Source organism: Blennius ocellaris, assembly GCF_963422515.1.
Source record: "Blennius ocellaris genome assembly, chromosome: 19".
Taxonomy (NCBI): Eukaryota; Metazoa; Chordata; class Actinopteri; order Blenniiformes; family Blenniidae; genus Blennius; species Blennius ocellaris.
Window position 1 is genome coordinate 5,473,778 of NC_137668.1, and position 18,126 is coordinate 5,491,903.

The 18,126-nt window shown below is 43.9% G+C and overlaps 1 protein-coding gene across 1 annotated transcript in view; it reads left to right on the top strand.

Annotated features, from left to right (window-relative positions):
- The window catches only part of LOC308144173 (uncharacterized protein), a 78,873-nt gene extending 62,001 nt beyond the window's left edge, over window positions 1-16,872 (top strand). Inside the window, exons 40-46 of the mRNA XM_080515231.1 lie at window positions 6,066-6,158; window positions 6,256-6,348; window positions 6,608-6,712; window positions 7,085-7,262; window positions 8,792-8,887; window positions 9,045-9,172; window positions 13,029-16,872. Coding sequence (XP_080371357.1) covers window positions 6,066-6,158; window positions 6,256-6,348; window positions 6,608-6,712; window positions 7,085-7,262; window positions 8,792-8,887; window positions 9,045-9,172; window positions 13,029-13,205 — 870 coding nt within the window. The 3' untranslated portion in view covers window positions 13,206-16,872. The remainder of the gene's footprint in view (window positions 1-6,065; window positions 6,159-6,255; window positions 6,349-6,607; window positions 6,713-7,084; window positions 7,263-8,791; window positions 8,888-9,044; window positions 9,173-13,028) is intronic.
- Window positions 16,873-18,126: the final 1,254 nt, after the last annotated feature.

Genomic DNA, 18,126 nt, shown 5'->3' on the forward strand with positions numbered 1-18,126 from the left:
GACTAAACACCAGGAGTTACTGTAGTCAAGACTAAACACCAGGAGTTACTGTAGTCAAGGCTAAACACCAGGAGTTGCTGTAGTCAAGACTAAACACCAGGAGTTACTGTAGTCAAGACTAAACACAAGAGTTACTGTAGTCAAGACTAAACACCAGGAGTTACTGTAGTCAAGACTAAACACAAGAGTTACTGTAGTCAAGACTAAACACCAAGAGTTACTGTAGTCAAGACTAAACACCAGAGTTACTGTAGTCAAGACTAAACACCAGAAGTTACTGTAGTCAAGACTAAACACCAGAGTTACTGTAGTCAAGACTAAACACCAGGAGTTACTGTAGTCAAGACTAAACACCAGGAGTCACTGTAGTCAAGACTAAACACCAGAGTTACTGTAGTCAAGACTAAACACCAGAGTTACTGTAGTAAAGACTAAACACCAGGAGTTTCTGTAGTCAAGGCTAAACACCGGGAGTTACTGTAGTCAAGACTAAACACCAGAGTTACTGTAGTCAACGCTAAACACCAGAGTTACTGTAGTCAAGACTAAACACCAGGAGTCACTGTAGTCAAGACTAAACACCAGGAGTTACTGTAGTCAAGACTAAACACCAGGAGTCACTGTAGTCAAGACTAAACACCAGAGTTACTGTAGTCAAGACTAAACACCAGAGTTACTGTAGTCAAGACTAAACACCAGGAGTCACTGTAGTCAAGACTAAACACCAGAGTTACTGTAGTCAAGACTAAACACCAGGAGTCACTGTAGTCAAGACTAAACACCAGGAGTTACTGTAGTCAAGGCTAAACACCAGGAGTTACTTTAGTCAAGACTAAACACCAGGAATTACTGTAGTCAAGGCTAAACACCAGGAGTTGCTGTAGTCAAGACTAAACACCAGGAGTTACTGTAGTCAAGACTAAACACAAGAGTTACTGTAGTCAAGACTAAACACCAGGAGTTACTGTAGTCAAGACTAAACACAAGAGTTACTGTAGTCAAGACTAAACACCAAGAGTTACTGTAGTCAAGACTAAACACCAGAGTTACTGTAGTCAAGACTAAACACCAGAAGTTACTGTAGTCAAGACTAAACACCAGAGTTACTGTAGTCAAGACTAAACACCAGGAGTTACTGTAGTCAAGGCTAAACACCAGGAGTTACTTTAGTCAAGACTAAACACCAGAGTTACTGTAGTCAAGGCTAAACACCAGAGTTACTGTAGTCAAGGCTAAACACCAGGAGTTACTGTAGTCAAGACTAAACACCAGGAGTTACTGTAGTCAAGACTAAACACCAGAGTTACTGTAGTCAAGACTAAACACCAGGAGTTACTGAAGTCAAGGCTAAACACCAGAGTTACTGTAGTCAAGACTAAACACCAGGAGTTACTGTAGTCAAGACTAAACACCAGAATTACTGTAGTCAAGACTAAACACCAGGAGTTGCTGTAGTCAAGACTAAACACCAGGAGTTACTGTAGTCAAGACTAAACACAAGAGTTACTGTAGTCAAGACTAAACACCAGGAGTTACTGTAGTCAAGACTAAACACAAGAGTTACTGTAGTCAAGACTAAACACCAAGAGTTACTGTAGTCAAGACTAAACACCAGAGTTACTGTAGTCAAGACTAAACACCAGAAGTTGCTGTAGTCAAGACTAAACACCAGAGTTACTGTAGTCAAGACTAAACACCAGGAGTTACTGTAGTCAAGGCTGAACACCAGGAGTTACTTTAGTCAAGACTAAACACCAGAGTTACTGTAGTCAAGGCTAAACACCAGAGTTACTGTAGTCAAGGCTAAACACCAGGAGTTACTGTAGTCAAGACTAAACACCAGGAGTTACTGTAGTCAAGACTAAACACCAGAGTTACTGTAGTCAAGACTAAACACCAGGAGTTACTGAAGTCAAGGCGAAACACCAGAGTTACTGTAGTCAAGACTAAACACCAGGAGTTACTGTAGTCAAGACTAAACACCAGAATTACTGTATTCAAGACTAAACACCAGGAGTTACTGTAGTCAAGGCTAAACACCAGAGTTACTGTAGTCAAGGCTAAACACCAGGAGTTACTGTAGTCAAGACTAAACACCAGAGTTACTGTAGTCAAGACTAAACACCAGGAGTTACTGTAGTCAAGACTAAACACCAGAGTTACTGTAGTCAAGACTAAACACCAGGAGTTACTGTAGTCAAGACTAAACACCAGAGTTACTGTAGTCAAGGCTGAAGGAGCTGGTGCAGGAAAACGTGAGGGACAAGGAATCCACCCTGGTCTGGACCAGCAGGGACAGCATATTGTCCATCAGGTCCACAGCCGAGTCGTCTCCCAAACCAGACAGGGAGGCAGTCTGTCCTCCCTCTCAGCAGCAGACAGTCTGTTCTCCCTCTCAGCGGCAGACAGTCTGTCCTCCCTCTCAGCAGACAGTCTGTCCTCCCTCTCAGCGGCAGACAGTCTGTCCGTCCTCTCAGCAGACAGGCTGTCCTCCCTCTCAGCAGCAGACAGTCTGTCCTCCCTCTCAGCGGGAGACAGTCTGTCCTCCCTCTCAGCAGACAGTCTGTCCTCCCTCTCAGCGGCAGACAGTCTGTCCTCCCTCTCAGCAGACAGTCTGTCCTCCCTCTCAGCGGCAGACAGTCTGTCCGTCCTCTCAGCAGACAGTCTGTCCTCCCTCTTAGCAGCAGACAGTCTGTCCTCCCTCTCAGCGGGAGACAGTCTGTCCTCCAGAGCAGGAGCTGCTTGAGAGTGGTGGGGGACAGACAGCTTCATGGCCTGATGAGTGGACTGCTGGTCTCAGGCTGCGACCATCAAGTAACACCTGGACTCATCTCCGGTGATTCCACGCAGTCGGAAAAGTGCTTCGACATGCTGGAACCACGAAGCCGGGTCGTTCTGCCAAAAGTCAGGAAGCCTCAAATCCCTGACGGTATATGTCTCGGTAAGCCACCGAGACGTGTGATGGAACTACAAAACAAGATGGCGGATCATAAGAAACTACATTCCAATGGAGGTTATCAGAGAGCAGGAAGTCTGTCCTGGGTCTCCACCATGTGCTGGAGAACAATGGAACATGGAAGCTAGTCTTTAGCGTCTGCTTCCTGTGTGTCTCTGCTAAAGGACCATTTCTAGAATGACTTGATGTGAATGAGACTTGTTTTGTAAAACGTCAGGAGTCGTCAGATGGTGTTCAGTTACTGTGTGATGTTGTCTTTGATGTGATGTGTGTAGGGTTGTGAGTTAACGAGTTAGTAAAGCAAAGATTAGCATGCAGACCCTGTGTCTGTGGCAGAGCTAACGTTGGTTTACAGGTTGATCACTGCTCCTAATATCATTATCTATAGAACTCAATCACTGTAACAGAACCAACACATCTTCATAAAGTTAAACAGTTCTATCATAGCATCAGGTTTAACTAATCTCAGGTAAAGCCCAGTTGTTGTTCCCACTTCCTTGAAGGAGTTCGGTTGTTGTCCTGCTGGAGGGAAGCTGGTGTCTTCTCCTGTAGTTAGCACCTCCTGCTAACTGTGGTTGCTGGTTCTGCAGGCTGAGGAGAAGAAGATGAAGTTGATGTTTCAGGAGTCCTTCTTTGCAGCTCCTGGTTGTTCCTTTTGTCCAGACTGAGGAGCTGGTCGCTCAGGTCTGTGATGGTTTTCCTGCTGGTTGAGGAAAACACAAAGAAGTTCTGTGAGGCGTCGTTTCCCTGGTCCGTCCTGGAGGAACTGGTTGGTTTTCCTGGTTGATGGGAGATCAGACTCTGGGTGCTGGTCTCTGGATCAGGGGAAGGTCTGACCCTCGTGGTGGGTCAGCAGAGGAGTTGAGGAGTGAAGGCCTCTGGTTGCAGGCCTCTGGTGTTAGCTGTATGCTAACGCTGGGTGAGTGTTAGCTGTATGCTAACGCTGGGTGAGTGTTAGCTGTGTGCTAACGCTGGGTGAGTGTTAGCTGTATGCTAACGCTGGGTGAGCTGAGCTGCTGGGAAGCAGCTCCTCCCACAGTGTTCCCAGGAGACGACTCACTGCCAGACTCTCTTGCAAGACTGCTTTTGCAGGCTTTTGGTGAAAGGTTGTGGATTCGAAGGTGTCGAATCCTGAGAGCTTCAACCAATCAGTGACTGGCTGAGTGCATGGGGGAAGTGTCTTTTCAGCAGAAAGTGGGGGAGGATCTGATGTGGCAAAAGGTCGCCCCCCCCCCCCACTGGGTGTGATGGTCAATCACATTCCTGGGTCAGAATTCATATATCATGATGTGTATCAAAACAAATGAAAATTGTCTTTCCTTAGAAATGAACAAACTTTCTGTGGTCCTGTGAAATCCCAACAGGGATGAGATGCATTACGTAGTGTGGGAAAATGCAGTATTATCCCAGTGCTTAAGTCAGTTGTAAAAATGTCCAGTTTGGCTTGGAAGGGAGCCATCTGTTCTACAAGATCAATGATAGTTGTATCCCTACCTTGCAGTCCCACATTTAGATCATTAAGATGCCTCAATATGTCACACAGAAAGCAGACATCAGTCATGAAGTTGTCCAATATTGGAGTTGAGTATGTCTCCGCTCTTTTCAACTTGCTGCTGTGGAGGAAAGCCGTTATCTCCTCCCTGAGATCACAGAAATGCTCCAGTGCTTTGCCTTTGGAGAGCCATCTTATATCGTTGTGCAACAATAGGTCCTGGTGCTCCGCAGACATCTCCGACAACAGCTGGCGAAATAAGCGATGTTGGAGGCTCGATGTTGAGCGAATAAAGTTTATTATAGCCGTCACATTGTCCATTGTTGTTTTAAGGCGATCGCTCAGTTTTGTGCACAATACAGTCTGATGCACAACACAATGCAGGGTTGTCATCTGAGGCGCAACAGCGGACCAACGTGCAGCCAAATCGCTAACTTTTCCAGCCGTGGATGGAGCCCCATCCATAACAAGCATGCACACGCGCTTCATGTCCAGATCATTATCTTCAAAAAATGATGATTTGTTTTCAAACATTTTTTCACCTGTTGTTTGTCCATCTAATGGCAATAAGCCCAGCAGTTCCTCTTTGAAAACTTTCACGTCAAAAAAACGGACATGCATGCAAAGCTGGGCTGTGTCAGTTCTATTTGTAAACTCGTCTGCTGCTACAGCAATATTATCAGCTTTTCTGAGCTCTTTTAGCAGCGTCTCGAAGACGCCTGTGGCGAGAATGTCAACCCTGTGAATGTTGTACGTGTCAGACAGGGGTACCTGTTTGATAGCACATGTCACACTCTTCTTTTTCATCGGTCAAGACTTCATCCACGACAGCCAACATGCAGTCCTTCTCAGTTTCTGAGTCTGTGAACAGCCTCTTTTTCTTTGTCTAGATCCATGGCACAGGAAGGGAAGCTGCTGTGGCCCTTTCCTGAGCTGTGCAAGTCTGCTTCATTGTAGTACAGCTCTGGTTGTAAGACACAGTCAAACTCAGGAAAGTTGGTCCGAAACGCGGCATGTTTTTCAATGTGGTGTCTTCGGACATTATAGTCTTTTAGCACTGCAACGCACTCGTTGCAGAGTAAACACATTGATTTGGCGTTCGGACTTGGTGGTAAAATAAATAAATACTTGTCTGTCCATGCAGGATTATACCGACAGTTTTCCTCGCCGATTTTTCGTTTCAGGGTAGAAAAAGACATGCTGTGATTTTCACCCGTATAGAACTGCTAACGCTAACTTTTCAAATGCACTGCCTCAACAACACAATGCATTGTGGGTTAGTTGCTAGCTTACGTGTTGCATTCAATGTTTGTAATAATGTAGGAATTTTCAAAGATCATGTCAGTGTTACTAAAATATGTTTTTCTATACTTCTTGGACCCAAGTCATTCAGCAGTTGCCTTCGGGCCCCTCGAGGGTTGCTTTCAGGCCGCATGTGGCCCGCGGGCCACTAATTGAATAGGGCTGGTCTAAATCCACTGTTAGCATTAGCATTAGGAAGTTGCTTCCAGTGGATGGCTGTGAAACTCCCATTGAAGGAGGAGCCACATTTATCCTGACAGCAGAATTAGCATTAGCATTAGCCTGTATAACTGTATACTGAGTTCCATTCTCCAGGTTCAGTACCGGGATGAGGTGGGGCGAGGCACTGCCGTCATGGACACACCTGAGATGGAGCGAGTCCGACGTAACCAGGAGAACATCAGCTCAGTTATTACACACTCACACACACACACACACACACACAGATGCAGCAGATCTGATTCAAATAAGATGAGTTCCCAGCATGCATCACTGGTCCTGACAGGTGAAGTACAGACAGAGTGCAGTGAAGGCCACAAGTGTGGGAGTGACTCCTGAAGTGGAACGAGTGAGACAGAACCAGGAGAACATCAGCTCAGTGAGTAAACACACACACACACACACACACACACACACACACACACACACACACACACACACATACACTTACACTTACACTTACACTTACACTTACACCTACACCTACACACACACCTACACCTACACCTACACACACATACACACACACACACACACCTACACCTACACCTACACCTACACCTACACACACACACACACACACACACACACACACACACACACACACACAATTATTCTTTCCAATTGTGTGTGAGCAGGTGAGGTACCAGCGCGGGCTGCAGGAGGTGAGGGGGCGGAGCTGCACCGAGCTGGACACACCTGAGTACAGGCGTGTGAGGAGGACGCAAGACTCCGTCTCCATGGTAGCGGCCTGGTTGCCATGGCGCCCACTGAGGCCGTGGGAGGAGCTAACCTGAGTGACCTGGCACAGTTGGTTGGATGACTGCACTGACACTAACACCTACCACCTGCACCGGACGGCATAGTTTTGTGTGTGTGTGTGTGTGTGTGTGTGTGTGTGTGTGTGTGTGTGTGTGTGTGTGTGTGTGTGTGTGTGTGTGTGTGTGTGTGTGTGTGTGTGTGTGTGTGTGTGTGTGTGTGTGTGTGTGTTTAATAAAAGATAATGAAAACTTCCTCTGTGTGTTTTATTTGCTCACTGACCAGATGCACCCTGTATGTTGTGATCTCCTTACGAGTGTGTGTTAACTGGCTGACAGTTGTGTTTTCCTCAACAGGCAAAGTACCACGAAGACTTTGAGCGGGCACGGGGGAAGAGCTTCACGCCTGGGTTAGATGACCCCAGCATGGAGCGTTACCAGAGGACCAATCAGATGGTGGGGGAGGCGGGCTTTAGTAAAGGGCTCCACCCACAGGGAATGGAGCTGGACAGACGGCCAGGAGGCATCATCGTCGGTCAGTGAATCAGACACAGCTGTCTGTGTGTGTGTGTGTGTGTGTGTGTGTGTGTGTGTGTGTGTGTGTGTGTGTGTGTGTGTGTGTGTGTGTGTGTGTGTGTGTGTGTGTGTGTGTGTGTGTGTGTGTGTGTGTGTGTGTGTGTGTGTGTTAGCTGTGTTGTCAGTGTGTGTAACGTGAAGGATCTTTCCTCCCATGTGAAGACCTGAAGGTGTGGAGGAGCGACCCGGGCTCCATCTTTGATTTTGACCCTTTGGAGGACAACATTCAGTCCAAGAGCCTCCGCAGGATGTCGGGTAGCTCCGCCCAAGCCCCGCCCACTTTTACACAGACGCATGAGCTGACAGTTTTCAGACTCTTTTGCACTTAAACCTCACGTTAAACCTGTCATTAAGTCACCCATTAAATCTCACGTTCAACCTTATTTTAAACCTCTTGTTAAACTCCTCATTAAACTGTTAAACCTCATGTTAAATCTTAAATATTGTTAAATATCATTAAACACCACATTAATCCTTACCGTGGTGTGCAGATTTCATCTCAGTCTTGTTTGACTTAATCATTTTATTCATCCCAGAGATCCTGTTAATGAGCATTCTGGAATAATCTCACCAAAACAAATTGATGAAGTTAAGAAAATTGGCCATAAATTGACATTGTTGCTGCGCTCCATCATCACAAAAACACTGATAGTTTTAAAAGTATTTAGTTGAGAGTAAAAATAAAGACTTAAAACATTCAAATCTATTTCTCGAACCTGTAAAATGATTTTTGATCTCAGACACGATTGTCTTCCTTTCAGGAGGTGGAACTCTTAACATTTCTGCTCTTCAATGGAAAACCAATCCCATCAAAAATCTAGATTTGGGGAAAATTGTCAATAGAGGCAGAGTTGCACATTCATTCACATTTAAGTAAAATAATTATCGCCAGTGAAGCATCTGTAACCATACTTAGTTACTATAGTAGCTAATTTTCCCACACCTTATTTGAACAGACCATTTCAAGGTGCTTGAATTGTGCTAACCTGCATGAAGATTGTCAATAAAGTTTGATCGATTGATGATGTCACACTGAGATGTTTCAGGATTCACAAAAATAATCTGTAGATTGTATAACAGCTCCAGATTAGCAGATGAACTCTGAGTGTGTCTAAGTTTTTTGTTCTTTCTTACTGTTTCCTTCTTTCTATTTCCTGTCTACGGTTTAATTCTTCCTGTCTCCTTCCTATGTACTATTTTCTTCATGTTTCCCATTTCCTGCTTCCTTTCTCCTGTGTCGTATTTCCTTCATGTTTCCTTTTTTTAATCCGCAATAATGTGTATATATATATATATATTTTTTTTTTTGTACAAAAAATGTACATTTTCTTCCTTCATGTTTCCTGCTTCCTATTACTTATGTGCTGTCTCCTGTGTTGTTTCCGTCTTCCCGTTTCCTGCTTCCTGTTGTCTCCCTACTTCTTCCTGTTTCCTGTCTCCTGCACCCTGTGTACCGGCGACCTCCCCTTGTTGGTGGTGGCCCATCAGAGCGAGCAGGTGGCAGGTTGAGTCGGCAGCAGTCGCAGCAGTCCGTCAGCTCGGCGACCTCTGACCTCTGGGACCGCGGCAGCACCGACACCCCCGGTACCTAAGAGCGGGGGGCTGCGTCGCATTTCTGTGGTCAGAGACTAACTCTGTGTGTGTGTGTGTGTGTGTGTGTGTGTGTGTGTGTGTGTGTGTGTGTGTGTGTGTGTGTGTGTGTGTGTGTGTGTGTGTGTGTGTGTGTGTGTGTGTGTTGCAGCTCCCGTGCTGCCCGGCGCCTACCATCAGGGCATGCAGATGCAGCAGTCGCAGTATCACGGCTACATGCACCAGACCAGCATGTCATCTGTCCGATCCGTCACCTCACCACCAAACTCCGCCTCCTCGGTGTGACATCACTTCCTGTTATACATACACTTCTTCCCACACACACACACACACACTGTTCTGCAGATTAAAGTAATTAGTCACTGCTCTGAGAGTACTGCAGTCAATTTACAAGTTACTGCAGTTTAAAAGTAACTAGTAAGCCATGAGTAGCTCCACTTGGAACACCGGGTAGGTGCTGGGTTGGTCAGACTCTCCGGAGCCGCCGCTACCCCATCCACCTACACCCCCCCCCCCCCCCCCCCTCTCTCTCTCTCTCTCTCTCTCTCTCTCTCTCTCTCTCTCTCTCTCTCTCTCTCTCTCTCTCTCTCTTTTCCACCAGAAAGAACCAGGTTGGTGAGCACCAGTTCTTTGTCTTTCCAAAGCCGGTTCTTAACAGGAGCTAAACTGGTACTACCCTGGTTCCACTTCATTGTTGGGCCAGAGAGGAACCAGACCGGGCCAGATGTGTCATCAGGTGGGGGCGGAGTTATCTCTGGAGTTACCTCTGGAGTTACCTCTGGAGTTATCTCTGGAGTTACCTCTGGAGTTACCTCTGGAGTTACCTCTGGAGTTATATCTGGAGTTACCTCTGGAGTTACCTCTGGAGTTACCTCTGGAGTTATCTCTGGAGTTACCTCTGGAGTTACCTCTGGAGTTACCTCTGGAGTTATCTCTGGAGTTACCTCTGGAGTTATCTCTGGAGTTACCTCTGGAGTTACCTCTGGAGTTATCTCTGAAGTTACCTTTGGAGTTACCTCTGGAGTTACCTCTGGAGTTATCTCTGGAGTTACCTCTGGAGTTACCTCTGGAGTTATCTCTGGAGTTATCTCTACTTACTAGGAAGAGACGCTGAACTGGCTTTCTGAAATCTACAGCGAACACTGAGCCCCAAAGTGGTCATAGAGAAAAACATTTTAAAATAATGCATGGCAACGATGTAATCAGTGACTCCCTGAAATACATAATACGAAGGAACGAGATCATTTAATCCTTGATGGCGGTGCCGCGGGTCTCCAGGTGCAGAGCTCCTCCACTGTGCTCAGCTGTGTGAGATCTAGAATTTAGAAGCAGTTTTCCATTGTTTTTATGCTTTTCATCGTAATTTTCTAACTAACTTCACTTTTTTGTCTTGTTTGACGTTTTGACCGCCAGCTGAGCCGCTGCACAATCCAGTGTGTGGCAGCAGGGGGCGCTCCACTATGAGACGCTCCACTATTTTTTACCTTAGAACTTCATAATGAAGCCAGACTTTTGGTTCATCAGCAACTACTAAACAAACTACATACTACTGTAAAAGAAAGCTGGATTTTTTAACCATAAAATGGGTCTTTTAATGTCTTCATGTGAAAGAGAACTTTAATCAGTGTGTTTACGTAGGTTTCCTTTATAAACGGCTGTAGAGCTGTTCTATCATTCTACACCTCCATTCCTTGTTCTATCATTCTACACCTCTATTCCTCCTTCTATCATTCTACACCTCCATTCCTTGTTCTATCATTCTACACCTCCATTCCTCGTTCTATCATTCTACACCTCCATTCCTTGTTCTATCATTCTACACCTCCATTCCTCGTTCTATCATTCTACACCTCCATTCCTCCTTCTATCATTCTACACCTCCATTCCTCCTTCTATCATTCTACACCTCCATTCCTCCTATCATTCTACACCTCCATTCCTCGTTCTATCATTCTACACCTCCATTCCTTGTTCTATCATTCTACACCTCCATTCCTTGTTCTATCATTCTACACCTCCATTCCTTGTTCTATCATTCTACACCTCCATTCCTCGTTCTATCATTCTACACCTCCATTCCTTGTTCTATCATTCTACACCTCCATTCCTCGTTCTATCATTCTACACCTCCATTCCTCCTTCTATCATTCTACACCTCCATTCCTCCTTCTATCATTCTACACCTCCATTCCTCCTATCATTCTACACCTCCATTCCTCGTTCTATCATTCTACACCTCCATTCCTTGTTCTATCATTCTACACCTCCATTCCTCCTATCATTCTACACCTCCATTCCTCGTTCTATCATTCTACACCTCCATTCCTTGTTCTATCATTCTACACCTCCATTCATCCTATCATTCTACACCTCCATTCCTCCTATCATTCTACACCTCCATTCCTCCTTCTATCATTCTACACCTCCATTCCTCGTTCTATCATTCTACACCTCCATTCCTTGTTCTATCATTCTACACCTCCATTCCTCCTTCTATCATTCTACACCTCCATTCCTCCTTCTATCATTCTACACCTCCATTCCTCCTATCATTCTACACCTCCATTCCTTGTTCTATCATTCTACACCTCCATTCCTCCTATCATTCTACACCTCCATTCCTCGTTCTATCATTCTACACCTCCATTCCTTGTTCTATCATTCTACACCTCCATTCATCCTATCATTCTACACCTCCATTCCTCCTATCATTCTACACCTCCATTCCTCCTTCTATCATTCTATACCTCCATTCCTCCTTCTATCATTCTACACCTCCATTCCCTGTTCTATCATTCTACACCTCCATTCCTCCTATCATTCTACACCTCCATTCCTCCTGATGTTGAAGCTTTTGATTCAGACACGTCCAGAAATACAGTGAAAGGAGCAGAAATCCACTATGTAATGTCCACATGGTGAAAAATAAGCCCCAAGCTCATTCACACATTTATTTTTTCTTTTGTTTATTTTTTTTCTTTCTCTGGCCTCTCCGCATCTCTGGACTGAAACAAGACGGATGTGAAAAAACACCAGTAGAGGACGAGGAGACTCAATGTTTTCTGTCTCTTTGGTCTCAATCTGAGGTTCAGGACAGACTAGATGGAGTGACCTGGTCCAAACCACTGTTACAGTCCGTCTCCTGGTTCCTGGACCAGACCACTGTTACAGTCTGTCTCCTGGTTCTTGGACCAAACCACTGTTACAGTCCGTCTCCTGGTTCCTGGTCCAAACCACTGTTACAGTCCGTCTCCTGGTTCCTGGACCAAACCACTGTTACAGTCCGTCTCCTGGTTCCTGGTCCAAACCACTGTTACAGTCCGTCTCCTGGTTCCTGGACCAAACCTCTGTTACAGTCCGTCTCCTGGTTCCTGGTCCAAACCTCTGTTACAGTCCGCCTCCTGGTTCCTGGACCAAACCACTGTTACAGTCCGTCTCCTGGTTCCTGGACCAGACCTCTGTTACAGTCCGTCTCCTGGTTCTTGGACCAAACCACTGTTACAGTCCGTCTCCTGGTTCCTGGACCAGAACACTGTTACAGTTCATCTCCTGGTTCCTGGACCAGACCACTGTTACAGTCCGTCTCCTGGTTCCTGGTTCCTTTTGATCAGATATTCCCAAATTGTATATATGCAACATAGAGGAGTGGATATGTTACCTTGTCCAAATGGCTCTTTGAGTGTTGGAGGTTGGAGAGAGAGAGAGAGAGAGAGAGAGCGAGAGAGAGAGAGAGAGAGAGAGAGAGAGAGGTTTTATATATGTAACTCACTGAAACTTTCGTAACAAAGTTCTTCATATTATAACTAATCAATTACTAGCTTGTAGCTTCCTAATGTAATGGTGTTACAGTAGCAGTAGTAGTGGTGTTACAGTAGCAGTAGTAGTGGTGTTACAGTAGCAGTAGTAGTGGTGTTACAGTAGCATATATACTGTAGCTTCTTAACGTGGTGTGAGCGTTTCACTGTCAATGCTGTAAATGAGCTTCCTTACCACAGCTCTTCTTGCTAGCTCCCAAACAAACGCTCCAAGCTCATGTTTTTTACACACCAGGTTTTCACAGCTGACGTGTTTCCCTCTGACGAACAGGATTGGTGCTCAGCTCACATGCTGACACCTTGTTTCTTTCCGTTTACAGCGTGTTTACCGGGCGCTGTACGACTACGCGGCCCAGGACCATGATGAGGTGTCGTTCAGGGACGGGGACGTCATCATCAACGCTCAACCCATCGATGAGGGCTGGATGTACGGCACTGTGCAGAGGACTGGAAAGTCCGGCATGCTGCCTGCAAACTACGTGGAGTGTTGCAACTAAGGAGGAGGAAGAGGAGGAGGGGGTCAGGAAGGGCTGAATGTACAGGAAGAATCTCCCCTCAGTATTAAAACAGTAGGACGACGTGACGTTCTCTGTATTCTGAAGTTTATTTACATTGGTTATGGTTTTTATTTCAGTAGGATCCACTTGCAGACTTAGACTTTATATGCAAGAAACTTCTTCTGTTCCTAACAAGACAGTTTATAATCGCGAGAAGCTGAAAAACAAAATTAAAAATTATAAAGCAGAGAAACGAAGCTTTGCATCTATTTACTATCGATGTGTCACACATTTGTAACATGAGTTTATTGATATAAAAGACACAGTAACACTGAAGAACTGACAGAGTCTCAAAGTTAAAATTGTGTTGAGGAGAAAGGAGCAGAAGGTCTCATCATTTGGACATTTTGAACTCGTATTATGTCAACAAACAAGTAACCAGCATGCTAACAGAATGCTGACAGTTACGCTAACTTGACCATTAAAGATTTGAGACAGTGGTCATGTTAGCAAACATTCTTATGCTTATTGTTAGTCGGCTTGTTATCTCTTACCGGGTCGCCCCGCTACTTTTAGGCCCCGACAATGTTTCAAGTGAAAATGCCTCGCTTTTGCATTTTTGTTTCAGGAAAGCCTCCCGTTAACACAACAACATTTTCAAAAGATTTCTGTTTACACTTTGGAGGTCACAAGCCGTTGTTATTATTGTACAAGTTCTCATGCATGGGAGCTACAGCTGTGTGCAGTACCAGGAGCATGTGTTGCAGGAGAGTTTCAGAAAAGTTGTGTTTTCCCTGTTTTCATGGAGTCTGAGCAATTTCCAAAAGTTGCAGGATTCTTATTGTAACAACCCATAATCAGGAGGGTAAAACTAAACACCGTCTACATGGTGGCACCAGGAACTGTTATGTAAACGGCCATTGAAAACACTATGAGAGTTTTACATTTTCATTTGAAAAAAAAATCATGTAAACTGGGCCTAAATGGTCATACTGGCAGTTACCAGTCTTAGCTTGCTATACCAGTATGTTTGCTCATAAAATGAAGCTAAATTTGAGTCTTGCAGCGTTTTGACATTCTGAAGGACAATCAGCAGTTTTCTAACATACGTTTTAGCTAATACTAAATCTAATTGTTGCTCAGTTAGCTGTTATCATGCTTCTGAGCTTATCTGCTAACAAAATGCTAGAGTGTATTTGATTCTCAGAGGGTTGGGATATTCTTTTTTAACATGGAAGGTGAAGTGGCAGTGAAGGTGTATAAGCTAACCAGATTGGTATAGGAAAGTGAGCATACGTTTGCTCCTTAATATCAGTTCGTTTATTAATTTTTTCTGGCTCATCATTGTACTTACAGTTACTAAGTTTGTTAGCATGTTTGCTAAAAGCATGCTCAATTGTTGGGTTATCGTAGGATGTTCCTATCAACATGATTTACCAGTGCGCTACTAATCTGCAATGAGCTTTGGCTAATGCTAAAGCGAACAGTCACTCATTGAGCTCCTCCCCCTGGAAGTTACAAAGTATGTTAGCATGTTTGCTAACAAAATGCTGAACTGTGATTGAGTCTTATCGGATTACAACATTACTGAGAACAAGAAAGTCAAAGTTATAATGGAAAAAAGAAACAGGATCTATTCTACAGACACAAGAATGAATGGAAACTAACCACAGATCAAACCCTCTGTGGTTAGAGGAAGAGATGGAGCTCTTGAAATCCAGCTCTTCTTAAAGCTGCAGTGTCTCAATTTGAGTTTACTACTTAAAATAATCCAAAACATGAGTGTGAACTCCCTGATGTTTTTCACAGTAAAAGATATTGTTGTTAACAGCTTTTGGGATTCCATATGCAATAAAAATCCTCCTCCCGCTACTTACATACTATTATTTTAAAGTATCTCATATGTCTCTTTGAGTTACACGCTAAAGCTTAGTTACCATCACTCTTAAAAGGAATTCAGTTCTAAAAATGTGTGTTATTAATTTGTAGTTTTAGTCTCTACATATTTCTATTAATTCTTCTCAAAAAAAACCTGATGGGACAAGGCATTCCGCCAGACCCTCCCAGAGGTGAACTGCATCTCCCTGGTGCCCCCTGTCAGAGCCCCGCCCCTCATTTTGAAATCCACTGCTCTCCTGATGCTAACAAGCTAACAACTAGCCGTAGGAAGGACAGGTAAGTGAGCCCGTGGAAAAAGGAGAGAAGGGAGCGTTCACCATGTTGGCTTTTCTCAAGAGTTGCGGCAGGCCAGAAGTCTTTCTAGAGATAGCAGGACAAGAACAGTAACATAAAAGAATTTGGCTAACGTGTGCAAGACTGTTTGAAATGTGGAGAAAGAAAATATAGAATTACACTGATAATATTAATAAACTTCTCAGAAGATTATTAAACTGAGTTGAAGAAGGTTTTGAAGCATGTTGGTGATTTTTGAAGATGACATTGTTAGTTTCAGTGCTTCAGTTGAGTTCTGTCTGAAACATTGTTATGAACACACACAAAGTTGAAATGGGCTCCACACAGGCTCCTCCTCCTCCAGCGGTGCTGCAGTGTATTCTGGGAAACATTGGCTATCATCACTAATTTAATGCTTTTATCAGGATTGCCTCTTGATAGCTAAAAGTATAACGGGCATGTTCGGGAAAGGCATGACCTAACGTCTGGGTAGGGATCCTCAAACATTCAGGCTTCATGGTCACTGCTGGGCTTCGCCAGGTTTCTTCAGGTGTCGTCTCGCATTGGTTCTTTGGTCCTCAGGAGGAATGGACCTTGGCCATCGGTCACTGTTGGGTGTCTTCAGGTTATTGAATACCCTCAGACATCGCCGGGCGTCCTCGGGTGTCGTCTGATGTTTGCCGGACGTTGTCGGGGTTTGTCCAGTGTCTTCAGGAGTCATGCAGCATCTGTCTCGGTCACAGGTCATTGTTGGTGCAGGCGGACATCGCCAGGCGTCCTCGGGTGTCGTGGACATTGTCAGGGTTTGTCCAGTGTCCTCAGGAGGCGTCAGTCATTGGTCATTGCTGGGTGTCTTCAGAAATCCCAAGGTGTTTTCAGGGCTCCAGTCGGTCTTTGGTCACTTTGACAAGCAGGTTCATGGTAAATCTCCTTCAGTCCTGTCATGAAATCGTTGGTTGAGAAATCCTGCTGTTCCCTGTTTTTTACATGTTTGCTTTCATAAATAGATGCAATAGAACATCATTTATTGAGTATTCATGTGTTTACTGTGCTGATTTTATAAGATGGTTTTTATTAAAATTTAGGTTTGAGTTTTTTTTAGCTTCTAATGTCACTATTGTCAAATATTTTTATTATTATTATTATTTAGTCCGAACAGGTGCAACTCTGACAATTAGAATACAAAATAAAACATTTGTTTTTCCAATATTTTGATTAAAACTAGAAAATGGTCAGTAATTTAGACTTATGTCACCTTTATGCTTTTGTTTTTTATAATTTGATCTCATAAAATAATAAAAGAATAAATCTTTTGGCGATAAATTATCATGAAAGAAACATTTGATATGTGTTGTTTTGTATGAACATGAACCTTTCTGCTCTTTTGCGATGCACTGCAATGCGTTCATCCTAACATGTAAAACTACTTTTATTGACATTTAATTTTAATAATATATCACTCGGTCTCACTTTTGTTGTTTTGCATTGTGAAATCTGCAGTGTGTCACATGTGGGACAAATAAAAACATAATAAACCGCTTGATGGAGCATTTTCCTTTTTATTCTTTTCATTTACATTACCATGTTCTCAAATGATTATTTAGAGATTTGTGTCCATTGACTCACTCTGAGGCCGCAGAGCTTTATGAAACATTTTCACCACTTAGAAAAAAAATCTTCAACTAAAAACACTTTGGTTCAGAAAAAAAACAAAAAACATTTAACCTTCAAAATGAGAAAAATGTCTCAACTTTTACTATTTACACACAAAACTACACATTTATAACCACCCCTTTCCGCTGCAGTATATTTATTTGTATTAGTATTTTAGTTTTAGTCATTTTAGCTGGTTTATCTTTTCAAGTATTTTTTGAAGCGAGTTCCAGCAGATGGCGCTCTTGGTTTTAAGCTAAGGACTGGCAATGAAGTGTGCTTTCAAACATTTATTGGACACCACCAGCTAGTGGCTTTTTGAAATATTGAAAGTGGCTCATGAGGCCATCACTATCGGCAAAGACTTGAACAGACTATCCCTGTAAAGACCAAAATACCAATTCCTTGAAACCTTGACTAGTCCCTCTGAACAAATCAAATGTTTGTTTTTTTCAAATATTAATTTCCATATATGAGTTTTAATTTGCATCCTATTTACTACATTGGTCATGATGGTCCCATTTCCCCTTTTTGGACACACAAAAACCAACACCAAGGGAACTGGCAGGATGGAAAATGAACATTTCACTTATTTTCACCATGTTGTGCTTCATAACCTTTTCATCTTCAGTGTCCCTTGTCATGGACATGGTAAATGTTGCATCTCTGTTGCGTTTCCATGTTGGGGAATGATCAAGGGCATCCTTTCTCACATCAGCCCATCAGGGACGTTGGTGTTCCTCCTGGACAGGATAGTGGTCTGCCACACCTTTTGACCTTCCTGCACTTGTGAGAGAGGCACGAACAGAAGCCTGAACCCTTCACAAGGGAAGGGGTTTCTACTTGGGGTTGAGTTATTCCAAGCCTCTCCTTTCACAGATCCATGCATTGATGACTGCCACTGGAACAGTTTGCCACCAAATATATACGGTATGTACCATCTTTGTGATCTGAAGCTGAACTTGTAAAGTGCAGATAGTGTGTCAACAAGGTCAGTGCCTCTCATGAGCCTGTACGTGGCAACGATGGCAGCACATAAGACAGATTGAGTTGGTTTTTTTGCTTGAATAGGTTAGTTTTTAGTGAAAATCAGTAA